The sequence below is a fragment of the Misgurnus anguillicaudatus genome, chromosome 6 (genome assembly GCF_027580225.2).
Source record: "Misgurnus anguillicaudatus chromosome 6, ASM2758022v2, whole genome shotgun sequence".
NCBI classification, from domain to species: Eukaryota; Metazoa; Chordata; class Actinopteri; order Cypriniformes; family Cobitidae; genus Misgurnus; species Misgurnus anguillicaudatus.
Window position 1 is genome coordinate 8145564 of NC_073342.2, and position 21710 is coordinate 8167273.

Sequence of the window (21710 nt, forward strand, 5' to 3'; positions counted from 1 at the left end):
TGCACACTTGATTTTTTTGTTTTGTTAAATAATTAGACCGTAAAATCCACTTTAGGAAGACAATACACAAGGCAAATGTGATTTTTAAATAAAATATTATCATTAAAATCCCATTCAACATTAATGGTGATCTGAGGGGGCGGGAGAGTGCCGATGAGGGGGCGACGCCCCCTCGTGGCGCCGGCCCTGGCAAGACATTGTTATAGAAATTGTCCAAATGGCAAGTAAATTAATTAAAGGTGGAGTCAAAGTTGGATGTGTATGGATCCCTGCACATAAAGGAGTAGTAGGGAACGAGTTGGCTGATAAGAATGCCAAAGAAGCAACTGAATTGGAGAATATAAATGTAAGTATTAATTACAGTAAAGCTGAAGTTAAATCAATCATAAAAGGAAAGATAAAGGAGAAGTGGCAAGTCCTGTGGGATAATGGTCATTCCGGTAGGAAATTATATAGTATCCAAAAAAGAGTGGGGGTGAGTAGAAGTAAATGAAGAAAATATAATTTCAAGAATGAGATTTGGGCACACAGGATTAAATAGTACATTAGTTTTAATGAAAAAACATGATAATGGGAGGTGTAGTGTATGTAACACACAGGATACCATAGAACATGCTATTGAGGTATGTACTAAATATAGTAATGAGAGGCAGCATTTAATCCATCAGCTAGAAGATGAAGAGATACCGTTGAAAATAAATGAAATATTGCAAAGGAAATCTAGTGATTTATGTTTTAAGTTTTTATTTTTATTTTTTAGGAAAACTGGTTTAATAAGGATAATTTAAGTGTAGGAACAATAGTATTCAGACCCACACTCCATTTCAGAAGGTGGCAGTAATGCAACCAGACGTTGTTTGCCAACTGCCATAAAATAAGAAGAAGAAGAAGAAGAAGAAGAAGAAGACAGACAGACTCTGGTCTCCAGCCGAATGCCATGCTGGTCTAACCCTTGTTCTTCTCTGTTCTCCCTAGAAAGCAGCGACTGACCGACAGCCCACTTTGAAGCACGTTTGGACACCCACTTTTGATTGGACTCAGCACCAGAAGAGCACTTTGAGCACCAGCCACCACGTACCAGCTTACCTACCTTCGCTCCTTTTTGATTAAATACAAATAAATCGACCCTCCGGGGCCTTGTTCACAAAGCATATCTTGTCGAGTGATTCTTCACCCCGTGACAGATGTATGCAGCACGCAAATGCGAGGATGCAGCCCTGGCCGTCATCAGCAACAGAACAGCTGTGGGAATGCTGTGAGTAGGTAGGATGACAAAATTTACAAACCCGAAAGCTCAAAATTTGACTAGACAAAGCAGGAATTTCCCTTTACGAAGATACATCGATTGTAAAAATCCGTTGAAAATTGAGAAAGTTATGATAATTTTAATATTAGAAATCATAAGGAAAAGTTATATATAGATGTCAATGGAAGCTGCTTATTCACATGTTTTTTTCTTGTAACTTTATCATTTCATCAGATATTTGCATGAAATTTGAACAGACGGTACAATTTTAATAGTTCTTTCAAATGAAATCATGAACATTTACTGTTTTAGTCAGAATGGACATCAGACCTCACCGAAAACAATTAAAAATAACAAATTAATAAGCGTTCTTTCATATTCATATTTTTCCACAATACAAGCAAAGACAATTTTATGAATTCATATTTATACACCATGAAAATGCAAAGTTGATAACAGGCTATTGTACAACCAAGTCATCCAAGATGACATCTGCTGCTATCGCATAGATGGACACATCAGTGTTATGTACATCAAATTCATACCCCTCTCCACTCATGGCACAATAACCAACAGTCTATTTCTTTTTTTTAGCATGGAAAGTTTGAGTTTTCCCATTAACAAATTACCCTGCTGGCACCCAAATCCCACGCATGACACACAAATGCCCACCCCTCTACCACACAACAACTCCTTGATCAAGCTCATTTTTTTCTTCTGGGAGTTCTAGAAATGCTTCCTCGATCTTGTCTGCACCTAATTCTTCAAACTTTTTCTCTAACACTTTTCGTTCTTGTTCACTTCTCTTCCTTTCTTTTGTGGCGTGACGTTTATGCAATTCCTTTTGAAGCTCTCCTTGCTTCTTCCTCCTCTAGCCATGTTTCCATCCACATGTTTTTATCCGAATTAAGTGATATCGAATGAAAAATGCGTTATGGAAACAGTAAAATTCGATTGAATTTCATGAATATCGACTCAAAAGAAATACGTTCGATCTCATTGGATTTTATCTTGATCGATTTATGGCTTATGCGATAAACGCTGATGGAAACGTTATTTGCCGAATAAATAATGATTTGCGATTAAGGTTTAGGTCCTTTTATGGTTGCAACCCACACACAAAACAAAGAAGAAAAAGTTTTAGGTCATTTCCGCTCTGGTGGCACACATTGCGTGTGTCAACAAAGTCAGATGTAAGTGGACAAACGACGAGACGAGATTAATTTTAAATTTAATTTACCAGAGAAAAAACGGCTATTTTAGAGCTGAAGATCTTTGCCCGAACCTGACGGGTTCGGTCGGATTCGGGCTTCATTTCTAACATTTTACACGGGCTCGTGTTCCGCCTTTGCACGGTAAATGAGCGGTCAAGTTCAATGCTGCTGAATGCCCTATCAGGTAGCGCAAGACCACGCTGAAGCCATTTACAGTGGATTTAATAATTTCCTCAACAAAAATGTAGCCTAATCTTGGTGAGTAAAGGTTTTTTAATGTATAACTAAATATTACTTAGCCTTAAATACATAATTTAGACAGAGGATATAGACTAATGTTGGCATTAATGTAAAGAAAGTGCCGAAGCAAATACCACGGAACCTTTATCTTAATTTCGTTATTCCCAAATAACCATCTTATTCAGAATGTATTATCATAATTTAATTCGTTAAGAAATAATTGTTTTTATTGGCATGCTGGCATATAATGTTTTGCATATGCCTATTTAGAACGAGATGTTACGATGATGACTTTTTTTTCTTTGTTTCAACTTCCAAGTGACGTGTAGCCCAGTTAGTCATTAATAAATAATGGTAAAACCTGTGTAAATTACTCATTCTTGATAAAAGCTGTTTGTGTGCGCAAATTTAAATAATGTATGGCTATAAACGGGTTCGGGATTTTAAAAAGCTGTCAATCAAAATGTAGTTTCGGGTTCGGGCTGCATTCTGTCGGGCTGCATTCTGTCGGGCTCCGGTCATTTCAGGCCCGATTACAGCTCTATTTTAGATAGAAAAATCTAAGAAATGCCATAATTTATCAGGAACTGGCGAAGGAAATGTCCAACAATGGTTATGACAAGACGTGGGACGTCCTCCGGAGTAAATGAGGCGCTCAAACAGCGATACGTGTTTCAAAAATAGAGTTATCTCGCAATGGTGCCGGAGGGAAAATAAAAGCAAATTCGACCTTGATGAGATGGATCCTCGGCCAAAGAACCCTCGTAGCTTCATTGGCTTATTAACAACTCTAAAGATATTTTTTCGTTCTCATTTACGTTAAGAATTGATCCGGACTATCATTTCACGTTAATGCCTCCGTTGTCGTTGGGAATTTAGATGCATCTGCATCATCATAGCAATTAACGTCATTTTCTTCTTATTATAGCTTGATATGTCGCTATCAGCTCAGCTGGCACATAAGCGCTTATAACTTGTGAAATGGCGCAAATTTGTCTAGCAAAACTTTGTTCGCAAATGTTTGCTTGAATATTGTGCGATTCAGTGCGAAAATGAATGGAAACACCTTGAAATGTCTCAAATCAATTCGATATACCAATTTGATCGCAAACCAGCATGTGACGTCATTACGCACAGGTTTTTATTCGCTTTAAAGCCGTTGGATGGAAACACCGTTTCACCAGCTTTATTCGCATAAGTTTTTTAACCGAACTTCAGATAATTCGATTGACAAGTGGATGGAAACTTAGCTTCTTTCTTCTTTATATGACCCCCAGCTTCACTGCTTTCCTGATGACTAGCTCTTGTTTTTCCTTCTCTAAACTGTCCAAATAGTCCACAGTGTTGTTTTCCGTTCTCACATTTTACAGGAAAAGTAACAGATGGTGGCATTTGGAGCTTTCTTCTTCAGCGCACTAAACATCCCCATCAGCTCTTCAGCATCCATGTTATGTGATCTTGCCGAGGCTGTCTCTTGTTTTAGGTTCTTTGTCACTGTCCATGTATCAACAAAGTATTGTTGATACTGTCTTTCAAGTACTAACATTATTGCTCTCAGACAGCTTTCAATCATTTGAGTGAACATGACTGTGTCTTTTGGTGGTTGTTGCAATTTCTCAAGGATTTTGTCTGAAGCATTCAACTGATTTCCAAAGAGGTCTGTTGTGCAAGTCAGGAATTCAGCAGCTGAGCATAGTTGATCTTTCAGGTTCTGCACAGTCTCTTTGATAATTTCAATACATTTAATGTAATCAGTTTGGTCATCTGCACCAGTGTAGAATTTGGTCATCCAGGGTCCTGTCAGAAATTTACCAAGCAAACCCAGAACTTGCATTTCAACCTGTCCGGTTGTAGAGTTGAAGTCTTTAAGTATGCTAGCATGCAGGCCTCCACATGATGTTTCTCCACAGAGATATGACTTTAGTGTGGCATGATGACTTGACAATATTCCACATATATGGAAAATAATTTGCAGTCTATTACCTCTGTAGCATGCGATGAGGCCAAGAGGGAGATTGTTGTGATCCTTAAAGCCACGAGGGTCACCCTTGCCATCCATGTACCTTATCTTATTTATTTGAACCACAATGTTGGCCCCAATGCAGTCTTCTCCTTAATTTTCCCAGTAATCACCATTTTCGATTTCTCAATCTCATTCAGAGAACTCTTTGAAATGATTGTTTCCAGAGGATAAAGGTTGAAATTAAGCTCATTCAGGGCCTTGTTCCACAGCGGTCAGTGAGCGTGTTTGATATCTTGTTTTATGTGTTTTTATTTGTTTTTCTGTTTTGTTATAATAAAGTTGTCATTGTTTTTCCAATCTGTCTGCACTTGGGTTCGTTTTCAGTCACCCCTTGACAGGTACATTCCCAGTCTGTCTGCCTGCATGTTTCCTCGTTCATTATCTATTTGGACTTCATTTTCCATCATCCTCTTCTCTCGCTCACCTGTACTGTGTTTGTGTTTGTCCGCACATTCCATCAATCATCATTATCATCTCTATACTCTGTCTGTTCTCCACGTTGTTGTCCGTTGTCAAATGTTACGTGTGTGTTTGGATTTACTGTTTATTGGTTTATAATTAAAGTTTATTTGTTGATTATTTTCATCCATCGAATGTTTCATTCATCATCCACCGCATCAAGTTACAATAAGATCAAATCTTCTGTTTTTCTTTAGTGTTAAAAATAAGTCATATAAACCTGCACCTGGTATGAATGCCCGGCTTCAATTGAAAACTCTCCTACTTTTTAAAATTTTCAAAGACTCAAAGACTCTCAAAGACTGTTTTCATAAATATGGGCGTTGCGGTGGATTTTTGCTTGACAATGTAAATGTGATTTTCACTTCACACTCCCAGTGTCACTGTTTGATTGTTAAATCATTTGAACTGAAACAAACCAGTTTCACTTCTCTTAAATGAAGGCATTATTCAGTTATGAAGTTATTTGCATACCATTTTATAATTCTCATAAACATTGAATAGTTTCCTAATGGATTGTGCTAGACAATTCATAAAGTATGAAGTTTTGTTCTCGTCATTGGTATGAACACTGAACTCACTGAAGAAATGTTGTCATTGCAAACATCACCTGTTGCTGCATCTGGTCATAATTATTCAAAGATCATCAGATCTGCTATTGTGCTGTTTTCTACTTAATTACGAGAACAGATGAAAAATAATTTGCTCTCTTATATTCTCATAGAGTCTGTGTATGTTGTGCTCTTAACAGCTTCATTATTTAATGGGGGTTTGAAGCAAATAAAGCAGAAATGAGTTTGATATTAAACCTAAAATCTGATCATATCGTAAAATAATTTTAAGCTCCTGCACTCCCAGTGGCATCAAAAGCAGTTTGGATGAATGGTTATTAAAATTGTTTGTATTTATCATCATAAGTACTGATAAACTTTGTGTGTCTGCTCTGATCAGTGTTGTCCCTACTGAAAAATCCAGCTAAAACCAGCATAAGCTGGTAGCTGGTTCCAGCTGGTTTAAGGTGGTTTATGCTGGTCCTCCCAGCCTGACAAAGCTGGTCATGCTGGTGGGCCAGCTGGTATTCCAGCATGACCAGCTAAGTCCAGCTAGACCAGCTTAAAATGTGACCAAAACACACCTAGACCAGCTTGCTACACCAGCAGAACCAGCTTCCTACACCAGCAAAACCAAGCTGGGGACCAGCTTAAACCAGCTCACCAGCTTATGCTGGTCTTAGCTGGATTTTTCAGTAGGGGTGTTATTATAGTCCCTTTCACACAAACAGTCTTTACTGGTAATTTACTGGTAAATTGCAGTTAACATGTCATGTGTGAACAGAACCTTTCCGGTAAATCAGTGCTCCCAATTTACCAGTAAGACAGGTTGTAAGATTACCAGTAATTTACCGGTAAGCGCTATGTGTGAACGAAAAATTTAGGATCACCGGCATTTAGAACTGACGACGTCAGACCACGCTGACAGATCGGGCCAATAAGAAACTTTTTATACAGGTGACGCGTTACCCCCAAACCCAACTCTAACCTCAACACCAGGCAACAATTGTTTAAAGTTTAGAAAATATAAAAAAATAAATCAGAAAAAATAGTATAAACCAATACTTAAAGTGACATACTAACGCAAACATCAAATCTAATCCTAAACCAGGGGCGTCGCTAGACCCCTTTTACTGGGGCACGTGCCCCAGTGTAAATCTTTTGTGCCCCTGTGTAAATCTCAAGTTTATGTCACGGCCTGGGGCTGGCTGTTCAAGGCTAAAGCCACGCCCCTTCTCAACTTCCACCTCGAGGAGGTCCCCAAAGCCAACCCAATGACCAGACAACACGAGAACAGGTAAGTAATAATAAAACAAGCTTTATTTAAATATTTAAAATGTCTTGGGGAATGGGGAAAGGGGAATTAAAACTAAATCTAGCTCTGCCCTCCAGGTGGGCCTCAGCCGGGGGATGACGGGAAGCAAGGGGCCAACGGGGGTCCGGGGCGTGGGACTCAGGCTCCGGCCCGGCCTTAATAATCCGTGGCGCGCTCCTTCTTCCTCCTGGAGGCAGAATCAGAACCAGTATGAGTGGGGGGGGTTATTATATTGGTCGCGTACCTGAATCTTCCTCGGGGAGGCTCTCCCTTGTAGTTACACAATTTTCATCAGGTTACTCACTACTCCTTTCCTTCTCTCCACAGGTATCGACTTGGACACAGAAGCACAGTTAGTTTGCTCTAAGATGGCTCTCACCTCTCGACTGGACTCAGCGTACCGTAAGTACAGGTTTTTGCTCGGTTTCTCCTCAGAATATTCACTCTCTCTCCTCTTCTCTCCACAGGTATCGACTTGGACACAGAAGCACAGTTAACTTGCTTTGAAATGGCTCTCACCTTTCGACTGGACTCAGCGTACCGTAAGTCCAGGTTTTGCTCGGTTTCTCCTCAGGTTCTTCCCCACAAGTCTACCGGATACAGTGCATGCTCCGTCTCTATGGATCGACAGCTTAAGAGATTAATAGGCACACAGGCAGCAGTGGCGGACTTACAGCAGTCGGCGCAACGTGCGATGGGGTAGGTAGTTCTTAGGTGGCATCGGGGGCGAACCCTCATGACCGTTCGATGGTGGCAGAGGGGTGGAATATCCCAACGTCTCACCGGGCCGAGCGCTGCCCTTTCCTCGTTGCCGTCGGGCGTTCGAACTCTGGACAGGGGCGCCCCTTTGTAGAGGCCACGGGACGATGGAATTACGTCACCTCTCTCTCTGCAACAACAATGTTTATAAAATCGAAAACGTCAATAATAATAGCCCTAAATCGTACTCACACCTCTACTGTTTCCTCGGCTCTTCACTGCCACTTTTCACATCCGCCTGAGGTCTAGAGGGGGGAAAATCGTTTCTGGGCACCGTACTGTTTCTGGAGGCCCGAAGCACACTCACAACGTATGCTGTACTGAACAGAGCTAAAGCCAGCAGCCTCCTTGTCTTCTCTCGACGAAGTGCGTGAAGGCGGGGGTTAATCTGACAAGACACACAGCAATACACCGCAACCCACAGCAATATACAGCACCACGTCAAAAAGAAAGGTTTCCACAGCACAAAGACTCACCCACCACTCCAAGTGTACAAAAAAGACGCCCGTCTTCCTTCACTTCGCTTAGTTCAGATTTGGCGATGGAAATATGCGGCCCAGCTAGTGGTGTCGTTGTTGTGTCTGCTTCGGTAAGTATTTCCTCGGCTCACCCACCACGCTCTGTTAGGGGTAGGGCCGTCCTCCTTCTCCTGGAGGGAGTTAACATAAGCCAGGTTAATACACAAGATACTTTCAGCTAGATCTAGGTACTCACAGCGATGCCATGTGTTCGTTCTCCTCACAACCCTTAAGGTTCGCGATGACTTCCCAATCAACAGTTCCAGCCTGAGAGAGAGAGAGAGAGAGAGAGAGAGAGAGAGATTTTTCAAGCTTTTTTATATAACAATATTACTCATCATCAACAGATCTTACAAAAGTGTTTTAAAAAACATTAAACAAAAAGTGCAAAATTAAGTTCATTGTCAATAACTGAGCACAAAGCTCCTTTGTGACACCATATTCCTTCAAAAACATTTAAAGAGTTCATGATCTTATAAAAACGAAACTCAATCATAAGTCTTGATTTGATTATGGCTGAAAACACCCTTTCCACATTATACTCACTTTTTTGCTCAATTTTATCCCTTCTGCTAATATAAATGGCCATTTTGGCTTTGCCCAGAATAAAATTTAACAAGTTACACTCATACTTTCTTCTTTGGACATATTTACAACCCAAGATAAAAGTTTGCACAGAAAACTTCTCATTAAAACAGTTAAAAAGATCTTGCAAACAATAAAACAAAGGCTTAAGCCTTGAACAATACAAAAAGGTGTGAAAAAAAGGTCTCCCTCTGAAAACAAAAAGGACATTCTTTGCCAACATCTGGATTTAAAACAGAAATAAAAGCATTAACAGCAACAATGCCATGTAAAATTCGCCATTGTAAATCTCCATCTCTTTTAGCTAACGGTGGCTTATACAGTGCTCTCCACTCGGGTTTGACATCATTACTCATTTTAAAAAATAGTATGCCATGGTGTATCAATTCTTTCATGGAGTCCCTTTTTATTAAAAGATTTTACACAAGCATTGTACATATTTTTACCATTATTTTCATACATATCCATGTCTATCAACTTTTCAGAATCCAAAAACAATCCTGTATAATCACCTAAATTGGGTGAAAGAAGCAGGTTTGGAAATGTATCTTTCTTGTTGGGGACCAATTTCCCTTCACAATAATCCTGAAGCATTTTCACTTCTTCTGTTGTAAAAACAGATAGTAATTTTTGTAACACTTGTCCAACAATTCGAGTGGACTTCACTCCTAAAACATTAGCTACATCTTCAACTTTTCCCAGACTTGGGCCAGCCACTTTAATTAAACGTTTTACTGTTGTTATCTTGGATTTAATGAATACTGCCGTCATTGACCCACATGCACCAAGAATGTCCAAACGTGACCCATAAATCAGGGGTTCTTTCAGTAGCCAAAATATTGAGGATGTAAAGTCAGTTCTTTTTACTTGAAAAAGGTCCCAAACTTTAAAAAGATTACTATAAAACTTCGGCAAACTGGATGTATTCATTCTTTTGGGATCTAACAAGAACAATGATTTATCTAAACATAGTCCTTCAGCAGTCCTTAAAATTGCACTGGCCACTGGCCTCCAACTTAAGTCCTCTGGGCCATTGAGAAATCGTTGTAGGAAATGTAATCGAAAATCTGCAGTCCTACTTTGCAAATGTACAAGTCCTTGTCCTCCTTCTTCCTTTGGCAAATACAATACATTATGTGGTATCCAATGCAATTTGTCCCAAAAAAAAATCTACTAAAAGAGATTGGATTTTTCCCAATAACCATGCGGGTGGATCTATACAAGCTAGTCGGTGCCATAAAGAAGAAGCCACCAGATTATTAATAATCAAAGCTCGTCCTCTATATGAAATATTTTTTACAATCCATTTCCATTTCATAAGACGACCTTGTAGTTTCTCAATTGTTCCCTCCCAATTTTTTTGAACAATCGTGTCGTCTCCTAAAAACACTCCCAAATATTTTAAACCATCTTTTTTCCAACTTAACCCATTTGGTAGTATTGGTACCTCTCTTTCCCACTTCCCTACTAACACTGCTTCACTTTTATCCCAATTAATTCTTGCAGAAGAGATGGTTTCAAACTCCCTCAATGTTTTTAATAAAGTATTCACATCATTTTGCTTGTTAAGTATTATGACCACATCATCAGCATAAGCTGATAAACAAAAAGTACTTTTACCGGCTTGTAAAGATACCCCTTCTAAAACTCTTCTCAATTTATTTAAAAATGGTTCTATTGCCAATGTATAAAGTATTCCTGATAGAAAACAACCCTGTCTTACACCACGACATACTTTAAAAGGAGCACATAAGCCACCGTTAACTTTCAATAAACTCTCAATGTCATTATATAATATTTTAGCTTAGCGGCAGAAGTCCTTCGACTAGACTGTCGCTGAGAACTTCCAGCAGATACTCCCCTAACACAGGCCAACAGGCTTTATAAAACTCAACCGGGATTCCATCGATCCCGGGAGCCTTGCCATTCTCCATACTTTGCAGAGCTTCATATAGTTCCCCCAGGCCGATGGCTCGCTTTAGTGCTGCATTAGAGTCTTCAGAGACCTTCGGCAGCTCTTCATAAAAACTCTGTTCAACAACCCGATCCTCTTTGTGTTCGCAACTATAAAGCCGTTAATAAAATCGATTCGCTCTTTCCCGAATTTTTATGGGATCTGATAAAAGAGAACCAGTCTCAGAAAATAAAGAATGTATCAATCGTTTTTGACCATTCCTTTTCTCTAGAGAAGAACTTTGACGGCACGTCCATCTGGTCTATATCTTTAAACCGTGATCGAATTAGCGCCCCTTGTGCTTTCATTCTTTGCATATCAGACAAAACAGATTTCTTTAAAAAAAGGGAATCAATATGCGCTTGATTTCCACTTAACTCCGCTACTTCTTGGAATTTTAAAATTTCATCTTCTAAAACTTTTGTAGATTTAATTATATCTTTCGTGACATTGTGAGTATACTGTTGACATAGCTGTTTGATTTGTGTTTTTCCAAACTCCCACCATTTCTGTAAAGACTGATAATTAGCTTTTTCATTCCTAAAATTCTCCCAAAAAAATTTAAAAGTTTCAATAAAATGTGCATCACTTAATAAACTCGTATTAAAATGCCAATAAGCACTTTTTGGTTTGACAAAGTTTAAAGTTACCGTACATATAACTAAACTATGATCTGAAAACCCAACTGGAATTATAAAACAGGTCTTAAAAATACTAAGATTGTGTTTAAAACAATAGAATCTGTCCAGTCTTGCTAACGACAACATGTTGTCACGGGCATGTGCCCATGTGTATTGCTTTAGATTCCCATTTAAACTCCTCCATACGTCACATAAGTCATTTGTTTCAATCATCTGAATTAGTCGTTTGCGAGAGAGTAAATGTGGTTCTACATGATTTCTATCTATATTAGTTTCTACACAGTTAAAATCTCCACCTAGGAATAAATGTTCTTCACCATTACATTTTTCTAAAGTTTCAGAAAGAGTATGTAAAAAACCATTCTTTCTACTGGTAAGGTTGGAGCATATACACACATAAAAACAAAGGTATGGCTCTCAACCTGAACTCGAATCTTTAACAACCTTCCTTTCACAACCTTTTCCACCTCAGTAGAATGGGGAGTAAAATTTTTAGAAAATAAAATGGCAACGCCTCCACTAAGTGAGGATTTATGACTTGAAAAAAAAGACCTTTAAATTCTTTTGTCCAATCAGCAGCATTTGTTATATCACTGTGTGTTTCTTGTAACAGTAAAACATCAAGTTGTTTCTGACTCATAGTTTCGTATATCTCTGTACGTTTTATGGAATCCCTTGCTCCATTTACATTTAGGGATGCAATACGAATATCACCCATAACAAAAATAAAAGAATAAAAAAGTAAACTTTAGCCATAAAAAAACAGCCAATTTGGGGTAAATAATTAAGCCAGTTCAATGCCATCAATTTATTCTGTCGGTTTGAGTTTTGTCACAAATTTTTTCAACCTATAAACTTCTTTGTTTGTAAAATACCCCTCACTCATAAAAGTTCTAGTATTTTCCACAAAGCGTTTAATGTCTGGAAAATAATCAGCAACCTGTACCCCCCTCAGATTTTTTGTCAGTTTTAAAAACTTCTTGATTTCATCAGTACCATACTCGTGACATATCCACTCATTCTGAGAACAACTAGAAGCACTAGAATCAGAGAAATCACTATCATTGCCATCATCATCAGCATCAACCTCCTTTACATGTTCTGTTGTTTTAGCTTGCTTTGATTCTGAAGCCTTATCATTATTTTTCCTCTTTAAAGGTGCTTTGAATACAGCCTGATCTAAATCCCTCATTAAATCGTCACTTAAGCTGACACTTCCCGAGGGGGCTATTGTGTCAGATGCCGTGACGTGTAATATCCTTGCTCTCAACAGATTTATTCACCTTGGGCTCATCTAAGACAATAAAACGGGTAACTAAACCAGTCTCCCCATTATTCACCTTTTCTGCCTGTGACAGAGACATTCTATCAGTTAAGCCACTAATGTTACTAGATGTCCCAGGTTCAGCTTGGGTTGGTTCATGAACATTCTCTGTTTCTTCGTTCACAACTTTCACACTATTTTCTTCTGGAACATCTTGTTTGTTTGTACCGTTACTATCTGGACAAGCACGTACTAAATGTCCAATTCTTCCACAGCCAAAGCATTTCATCATATCAGTAGATACAAAGACTGTATAATCAAAGTCATCCACTCTAAACTTCAAAGTCAGGTTAAGTTCCTCTCTGTTATCTTTGAGGATCATGTAAGTAAATCTCCGAAAAGATACTACATGCTTTAACAAATCCGATTTACTTCCGAAGGCGATCTTTTTCACCGGAGTGACTATCCTTCCAAAACGTGACAGTTCCTTTGTTAACATTTCGTCTTTAATAAACGGCGGAACGTTAGACAAAGTGACTTTCCTAGCGGGAGTAGAAAGAGGAAGCACTGGGATAAATAAACCACTGATTACAACTCCTTTCGCCACAACTTCATTTGCTTTCTCAACTGAATTTAAAAACAAGACCATAGCGTTATTCATTCTTGATGCCGCTAAAATACATTCATGTCCAACAACATCTCCGACGGCGAGAATGCACTCCTCTACATTCACCGCGGACACCACCTTCACGCCGTGTCTTCGTGTAAGAGAGTTTAAACTAGTGTTTGTGTTTTGGGCTGCCATGCTTCCCAGTAGCTACTACACTGGTTGCTGACGCCGGAAAACCCCAAGGGAAAACCTTATTTCACTTTACTACACCACAGATACCAAAAAACCAAAAGGAAATAATACAAAAGAAAAAAGATTTAAAGAGAGAAAGCAATAGTTTTTGCCACAGCGGGCATAAAAACCACTTACACTCACCACACGCTCCTCACAACCGCTCGCTCAATCAGACGCATGCGCGCGCACACACACACACAGACAGAGAGAGAGAGAGAGAGAGAGAGAGTTAGACAGCCACAAACAGCGCACCAGCGGCCACAACACAGCGCTTCCACACACACCCAAAAGGTCTCCAGACTGTGAATAAACTTGGCCTTAAGTACTGCCTTGTTCAGCGTATCTTCCAATCACTAACCGCTGTCCCCAACTAGGCACAGGTGCATCGAATTTGCCGATTTTCCCGCTCGTGGCGCTTACCGGAGTCCGGAAGTCCGGGCGGAAACACTTCCGGCGGAACCAAACTTCCATAATTTTGGTTCCGCCCCAAAGAAAAAAAAGATCGTCACCTTGTGACATTTACATTTTAGCAGTTAACTAGTGTATTCCTTTACAAAGATAAACGCGGCAAATTCACCCAATTCATGTCCGCGTCCACGCACCCATTCAAGTCCGTGCGCGTCTGTTTTGCCGTGCGCAGCCGCATACGAAGTACAAGACAAGTGACGCCACGCGATTGAGTTGGTTTATGAAAACATGACAAGATTAAAGTAAGTTTCTAAATAACAATAAAAAATGTTAATTTTCACCCGATCACTATTGACGCATGTGATGGACATCAGAAATGTTTTGTGCAAAGTAGGAAAAAGAAAGCAAAAATAAGTGAGGGTGAGTTTAAGGGAGGTAAGACACATATCATCTTACCCTGCCAGGTCTCAAAGATTAGAGACAAAATCTCAGGAAAACCTCTGTCAATAGTCTATAAAATTGCATTGTTCACATACAAAATCTGCGTTATACTGTTCTGTATTTTTAGATATGAAATTAATATTTAGTTAACTAAGTAATTAAGATAGATTTTAATAAAATGAAAATATTCTTAAAAATAAAAAAATAAGTTATTTATCATTGTAATGTAAAATGCAAATGTGCAAAAAAATATTTTTTCTGCTGTCATTATTTCCAAACATTTTATGCCTTTAAACATGTTAATAATCTTAATTATATGAAGATGATACTTAAATGTTTTTAAATACATGTTTGTCTTTCCCAGTACTTGTTGCAATTTTGGAATAGTGGGTTAAGCAAAGGAAATTGTATCTTGCACACTGCAGGCTTTCAAGAAAAAGTCAAAAAAAAAAAAAAAAATGGGGGGCCTGTGCCCCAGTAGAGCTTTATGTCTAGCAACGCCCCTGCCCTAAACCGAAGCAAAAATGGTTTGAAAATAGGAAAAAGCAGTTGAGTAACCAATCCGTGAGAATGCCACGGAAAAAGACAGTCCGTAGCAGGGCCACGGAAAAATGCGGAGATCCGTGAGAATGCTACGGAAAAATGACCACAAAATTCCATGACTATCCCACGGAACTTTGTGAGATCATGTTGCGACTGAAATGGGGGTTGTGACCGAGTAAAAAATTCCTACATTTTTAATCTTACACATGAAGTATAATCACAATATTGCCAAAATCCCATTATAATCACATTATGAGGGTTCAAGCAAATGTGGTCAATGATACATACTGACGTTTCTCTATATGAGTGATTATAATCAGTTAAAATATTGTGAATTAAACTGTACAATAATAATAAAATTAATCCATGTTGAAGCTGTTTTAACACAGCACAGGGCCGGCGCCACGAGGGGGCGTAAGGGGGCGTCGCCCCCTCATCGGCACTCTATCGCCCCCTCAGATCACCATTAATGTTGAATGGGATTTTAATGATAATATTTTATTGAAAAATCACATTTGCCTTGTGTATTGTCTTCCTAAAGTGAATTTTACGGTCTAATTATTTAACAAAACAAAAAAATCAAGTGTGCATGTATTCTACCGTGACATTAATAAACACACGCCCACTCCATGGCTTGTTGCACTTCAGGCGGCGCCGCTGGAGCTGTGGGGCGGTGACGTCAAAGCGCCGCGAGAGCGAGACGAAATTACACTTTGCATGATTTCTCGAATAGTTCTCGCGGTACTTTGACGTCATCCGGCTGTCGGTTCTTGCAGCGCCGCATGGTTTGAACAAGCCTATTGTGTTGACGGCTTGACGCACGTCGACAATGAGCCCGCGTTCTCAGTCTCACCTGTAAATCAAGATGTCGAAGTGCGAAAGTATATCAAAAGTTACAGAAAGGAGTGGGAGACCTGCCCTGTAGCAATGGATATATATGTAAAATAGCGCTGCAAATTCTGAAAACCGGACTCCGGATTACCACACATCATTTAATGCCGTGGCGTGGATTATTATCGGAGCATTTCAGGTGCACAGAACCAAATGTTCGGCTGTCATGTCAATTCTGGCACAATGAACTTCAGCCAGACTGTACATAGTTTCGAAAAGTTCAGATGTTTATGTTCTTCAGCATCCTTGCAAGTTAAAGTACAACCTATTATTGTTCTGCATTTAACGTTAAAGGTAAGCATACGATCTCCCTCTCACACACACCTGTTTATCAGAAGTAAAATACTTGTATTATTATTAATATTAATAGATAAAAAACAGACATTGAATTTATAATTAACGAATAGTTATTTGAATTAGCCTATCCTAAAGCATAGCTAAATGTGTAAACGAGTTATTGTCATTTTGCTATTGTGGTTCTCTATCTGCTGGTGTTTAATCGCTAGCTTATGGTGCATTACTTGTGGCAGTTAAAATAACTACGTTAAATGATCAAATTGAACCAAAATTTTGATAAAATGTTGCGTTTGGACCATTTTTGCGCTAGAAACCATTTGCAAACACTGTCCCCCACATTACGTAAAAATTATTTGCACTACGGACTACGTCTGGGTCTGAACTTCAAATGAGCAGTGTTGTGCTGTTAAGTAACGTTATGTATGCTTTTTTGTTGTTGTATATAGTAAAAGTGTTCAGATCATGTACGTTGCTCACTATAGCTGTAGTTTTTGTGGTTGTATTACAGAGATGTTTGTTTATAACACGTTTAAGCTTAAGGTACGTACCAAAGCTATATGTATTTTCTAGCTTGGGGAATTAAATGCATTTTGCGTGATCGCCCCCTCTGGTATTTAAGACGCCCCCTCATCAGCGCTCAGCTGGCGCCGGCACTGACACAGCAGAAATTGATAGATAGACAATAAATGAATGAAACGATTTATAACTATAAAAAATAGTTATCTAAAGTGTTGTTATTTAAATATACTATGGTACAAAATAAAAAAAGCTGTAAGTGAAATAAACTATCACCATCATCATCATCATCATCATCTGCAGTATCTGTCAGGTGTATGAGTTCAGTCACTGTGTAGTCTGACTGAAAGAGGTTTTTGTATCACTCTTTATCACTGTGTCAACACATTAGTGCTACTTGGATAGTGATAACTCTGACAGTAATAATCTCCTGAATCTTCAGTCTGAACTCCACTGATGGTCAAAGTGAAATCTGTGTTTGATCCGCTGCCACTGAATCTTGATGGAGTTCCTGACTGAAGTCTGTTTGTCTCATGTATGAGGAGTTTAGGAGCTTCTCCATGTCTCTGCAAATACCATTGTATCTCATCACCATCATACACTCTACTGCTGACTTTACAGTTTATTTGAACTTGTTGTCCTGGTTGAACTGTTATTGATGGACTCTGAGTAAGAGTGTACTGTCCTCTACACACTGAAAGAAACAACAAGAATGAAATATAAGACAACACTGAAACAAATCAATATTTCACTCTTCAATGAATTAATGATGATGATAAAAATGTTACAACACAAACCTTGAGTAAAAACTGTGAGTGTCCAGATGAAGATGATGATGAAAGTCATTGTTGTTCTTTTGATTTGTGTGATGATGAAGATTCTGTTCTGTTCTGATCTCAGTCATGAAGTGTTAAACTCACAGCACTATAAACACTCACACATCACTGAAGCATGACAACACAATGCAAAGAAGACGACAGGAAACTTCGGCTATCATTATTCAATGTGGACTTGCATGCTAAAATATTCTGAATAAAAACAAAAATTTTACAGAAATAATACATTTTTTTTCTGTAATTTTGAATAAAAGTAAAAAATTTATGTCCAAAATTAGTTTGTCTAAATTCAGGTTTATGTAACCAGGTGAAAGAGTTACAAAGTGAATAAATGAAAACTAAATGATACTGAGAGAAAAAATACAACCATCTGAAAGATTTTGTAATAGTTTTCTGTTTATTATTCAGACATAAATCATTCAGAGATCTTTACAATAGTTGTTTGTGTGATGTTAGTGTTGTATATTCTGCTGTAGTTTGTGTTCAGTCAAGTGTGTAGAGGTTTTTGTACAGTAGCTCTATTAGTTTGTATCACTGTGGTGGACTTTCGGCAGCGGCACCAGACTGGATGTTGGCAGTAAGTAAATAATCCAATAATAATTTTAATACAATAAATAACTGTTTCTAAATATACAACTCAGATATGAAATACAAGATGGGAGGTACTTTATATCATATTTATTAGTATTTGAATGATATTGTGTATACAAGAGCACCCAGAAATTTTCACTAATATTTGTTTGTGTTTAATCATTTGTACATATAGATACTTGAAAAAGTTTGTGGATTTTCTCAAACTCAAAATGATTTAAAATTTTTACATTTATATGAAATTAACAGCAACAGAGCTAATACAACATTAGCTCTGTTGTATTATTTGGTGTGTAGTTAAAACTAACTGGGTTACAAAAAATATTTTGTTATAGCATTTGGTTAATAGTAAGTTAGATTTTTTCAGACTGCAATTGCTTGTTTATTGTTTACAAAAAGTTTTTTTGGGGGCTGTTTGTTTGTAATGGTTGATTTATTTCACATTTAATAGAATTTAATTTAGGTTAGCCGTTACTTATTCACGATACAGCACTTGCCTCGAGTACCTTATTGCTTTTATAAAACGGTTACCACACAATATTACAGTAAAAAAAATATTAGTGCAACTTTCATGAAGTTAAATCAATAAAAGCATTCCTTCTGCTAGAAAAAATAGTCCCTGAATGCAAACAACAACATGGAAGCTCAAATAAAAACAACAAACTGCTCTCAGACTTTGTCTCATTATATGTTTATGTGTTGCTAAGGGTGTTGCTAAGGGCGCAGTGATATTAAATAGAACCGTTGGGTGAAGCGGTCATAGCAGTGTTTTATTGTGAATAAAGCACACCTATTGACCAATCAGAATCAAGGATTGGAACTAACCGTTTTATAAATAAATATAATCTAGAATAATTCAGAATAACAGTTGCACGAAAAAAGCTGTTAGATTAACACTAACCTGTAAACATGACTTGCTAATAGCGAATATAGGGGTGGGCGATGAGCTAAATGTTTTATCATTATACGAGTCATTTTAACTAACAATAATGATATACTTCACAGTCAAGTTATATTACTTTTAATAAGAATTTTATCATATGGAAATTTAATGCCACTAACATTTCAGAATTCTTTTGACCAATTTCCATAACACAAAAAAATAATAGTCACTTAAGAAAATAATCTCAAGCTTACTGATGACAAGAGTTACAATTAATAACAATAGAACAAAGGCACACAAGAAATCGACCTACTTAAAAAACTTAAAGCACTGAATAATATTATATTGTGTAAAGTAATCAAATATACAATACCTATCTTTCACTATAAATTCAACATTCATTCTTATTTATTTTACAAAAGTGATTCAGTCAATGGCAGTAAATTACTTTATTTCTGATGTTTGATTTATTTATTTATTTATATTTATTTAATGTTTATTTGACAGGGACAAATGGATAAAACATTGCTTTATAAAAAATACAAAGTAGATTCCATGCATACAGGTTTATAGCCAAGACTAATTTGCAACCCCTGTCCCTGTTAGGCTTGTAAGGTTAAAACAGAGATTACAGAGTATTGAAGCACAAATTTATAGCTATTAAAATATATACAATAAATACATCAAATACATCAAATAAGATGTGGGCTTAAATAGATGTAGTAGTCACTATAACACAGAATCTAAACAAATTTATACATTAAGTTGTAGCCTGTATAATCAGCGTTCACAAAGTTGTTTCAGTTTTAGCCATTGCTTTAAATGTGTATTAAAAACCTTGAGTCCTTTCAGTGTTTTAATTTCTGATGGTAAAGCATTCCACCATTTTATGCCATTTTAAAGTGATGTCTGACCAAATGTTGTTCTACATTTTGCGACTATACAGCCTATACAGTGCGGCGCGGCTTTTTATATTGCTAAGCAACCACCGAGTAAGCTGTCTTGAGTCTTGTCAATCAAATATTGACGTGTGAGCGCTCTTTTACTGTTAACTGTCATATTAGCAGAAACTTTAAAAATAGGACGCTTGCTCTGACCTTGTTTGAGGGTGAGGTGCACAAAGACGCAGGAGAAAGTGAGCGAGTGGAGTCCGGTTCTTCAAAGTCCTTGTAAACTTCCCTTACCACAACGTAAGGCCCGCCTCTCCCCTCATTCGATTGGACAATGCGGCCGACGCGAATGACGTCGGGCGCTTCTCCGCTCTCAGCGCTTCTTCAAAAGCGCGTGCTGCGGCTGGCGGCAAAAACCTAATTTGTAGGGGGCGTGGTAAGGCTTTGGCAATAAGATGTCTAGTAGCAGTCAATCTGCTTCACAGCCAATCACGGGCCCCCTACTTGTTCGGGCCCCGGGGCTTTAGCCCCGCCTAGCCCTATGGTTAATGCGGCCCTGGGTACAAGACTTAATGTGACAAATTATTTTTTTTATGTGTATGCAAATTTATAAATGTTATATACAGTATTACACAAAAACTGTCAAGACTTTAAATGACTGTCCTGTATATAATATTTAAAATGTCTTAATATTTTCTTTCACAATAATGAATATGGGTCAGTTTCCCAGACAGAGTTTAAGTTTTGTCCCTCGCTATAATGCGTGTTTGAGCTGTCTTATCTGAAACAGTTTGCATTGAAATACCTTAACATATCAGTGCCATTGTTTTGTCTCAATGTGCACGTCAGTAATGTTTATTGTAAGGTTTGTTTGTTAAAACTAAAGTGTGTTTATATAATTAAGCCCCTAATCCTTTATTTATATTGTCTATATATATATTAATTTATATTTTCATTAAACTAACAAAACGTATTTCAGTGATTCAAAGCCTTCAGATGAACATAACAACAATGATATTAGCCATTTAATGCAGCTATTAAAACATTCTTCAGAAGACCTAAACTTTCTTCATTTATTATTATGATCTTAATGTTTAACAGAGAGAGAGTGAAGTTAATTTATCTTTCTTGTGTGAGTTATTGACTATTGATGTGATTTTCAGCCAACAGTCCCCCTAAAGTGAGCGTCCTGCCGCCGTCCAGTGAAGAGATTTCCACAAAGCAAGCAGCAACACTGATGTGTGTGGCCAACAAGGGCTTCCCCTCAGACTGGAGTCTGAACTGGAAGGTGGACGGGATCAGCAGCAGGTCTCAGTACAGCAGTGTTGCTCTCCTGGAGAAGGACGGTCTGTACAGCTGGAGCAGCAGTCTGACTCTCTCTGAGCAGGAGTGGAGCTCAGTGATCTCAGTCAGCTGTGAGCTCACACAGAAAGACCAGCGTGATAAAGTCACTGGAGAATTGAGGAGAGATCAGTGTTCACAGTAGATCCACTCACTCTCTCCTCTGTCTCACATCAAGACTAACTGTGTTTCTCTCTCTCATCTCACATCTCTTTTCACAAACAACACAAGTCTATGTCTGCTTTATTCATTCACTCATGATTGAAAGTTCACATTTTATAAATAAACCTGACTCAATGAAGCATGAAAACACCTGCAGATGAAGTAATTTTACATAACTGTCAGTCAAATGAAATGAAGAACCTTGAACATGAAGTGATTGGTGTGTTTAGTTTGATAGTTATTCTCATGTGACTCCTTCAGTATCTGTGATACAGCTGTTGACTAAATGATAGCCTAC

The 21710-nt window shown here is 38.1% G+C and overlaps 1 protein-coding gene and 1 gene segment (V, D, J or C); one reads left to right on the forward strand and one right to left on the reverse strand.

The window, feature by feature from the left end:
• Positions 1-17706, reverse strand: part of LOC129433513 (immunoglobulin kappa light chain-like) — a 65686-nt gene extending 47980 nt beyond the window's left edge. The window contains exons 1-3 of the mRNA XM_073869113.1: positions 17685-17706; positions 17507-17599; positions 17101-17403 (exon numbers count right to left, since the gene is read on the reverse strand). Of these exons, the coding sequence (XP_073725214.1) occupies positions 17101-17403; positions 17507-17599; positions 17685-17706 (418 nt within the window). The remainder of the gene's footprint in view (positions 1-17100; positions 17404-17506; positions 17600-17684) is intronic.
• Positions 17707-17994: 288 nt separating this feature from the next.
• On the forward strand, positions 17995-21396 carry LOC141364429 (Ig kappa-b4 chain C region-like). The segment is given in 3 exon segments: positions 17995-18000; positions 18071-18122; positions 21073-21396. Coding segments are annotated over 3 exon segments (381 nt in total).
• Positions 21397-21710: the final 314 nt, after the last annotated feature.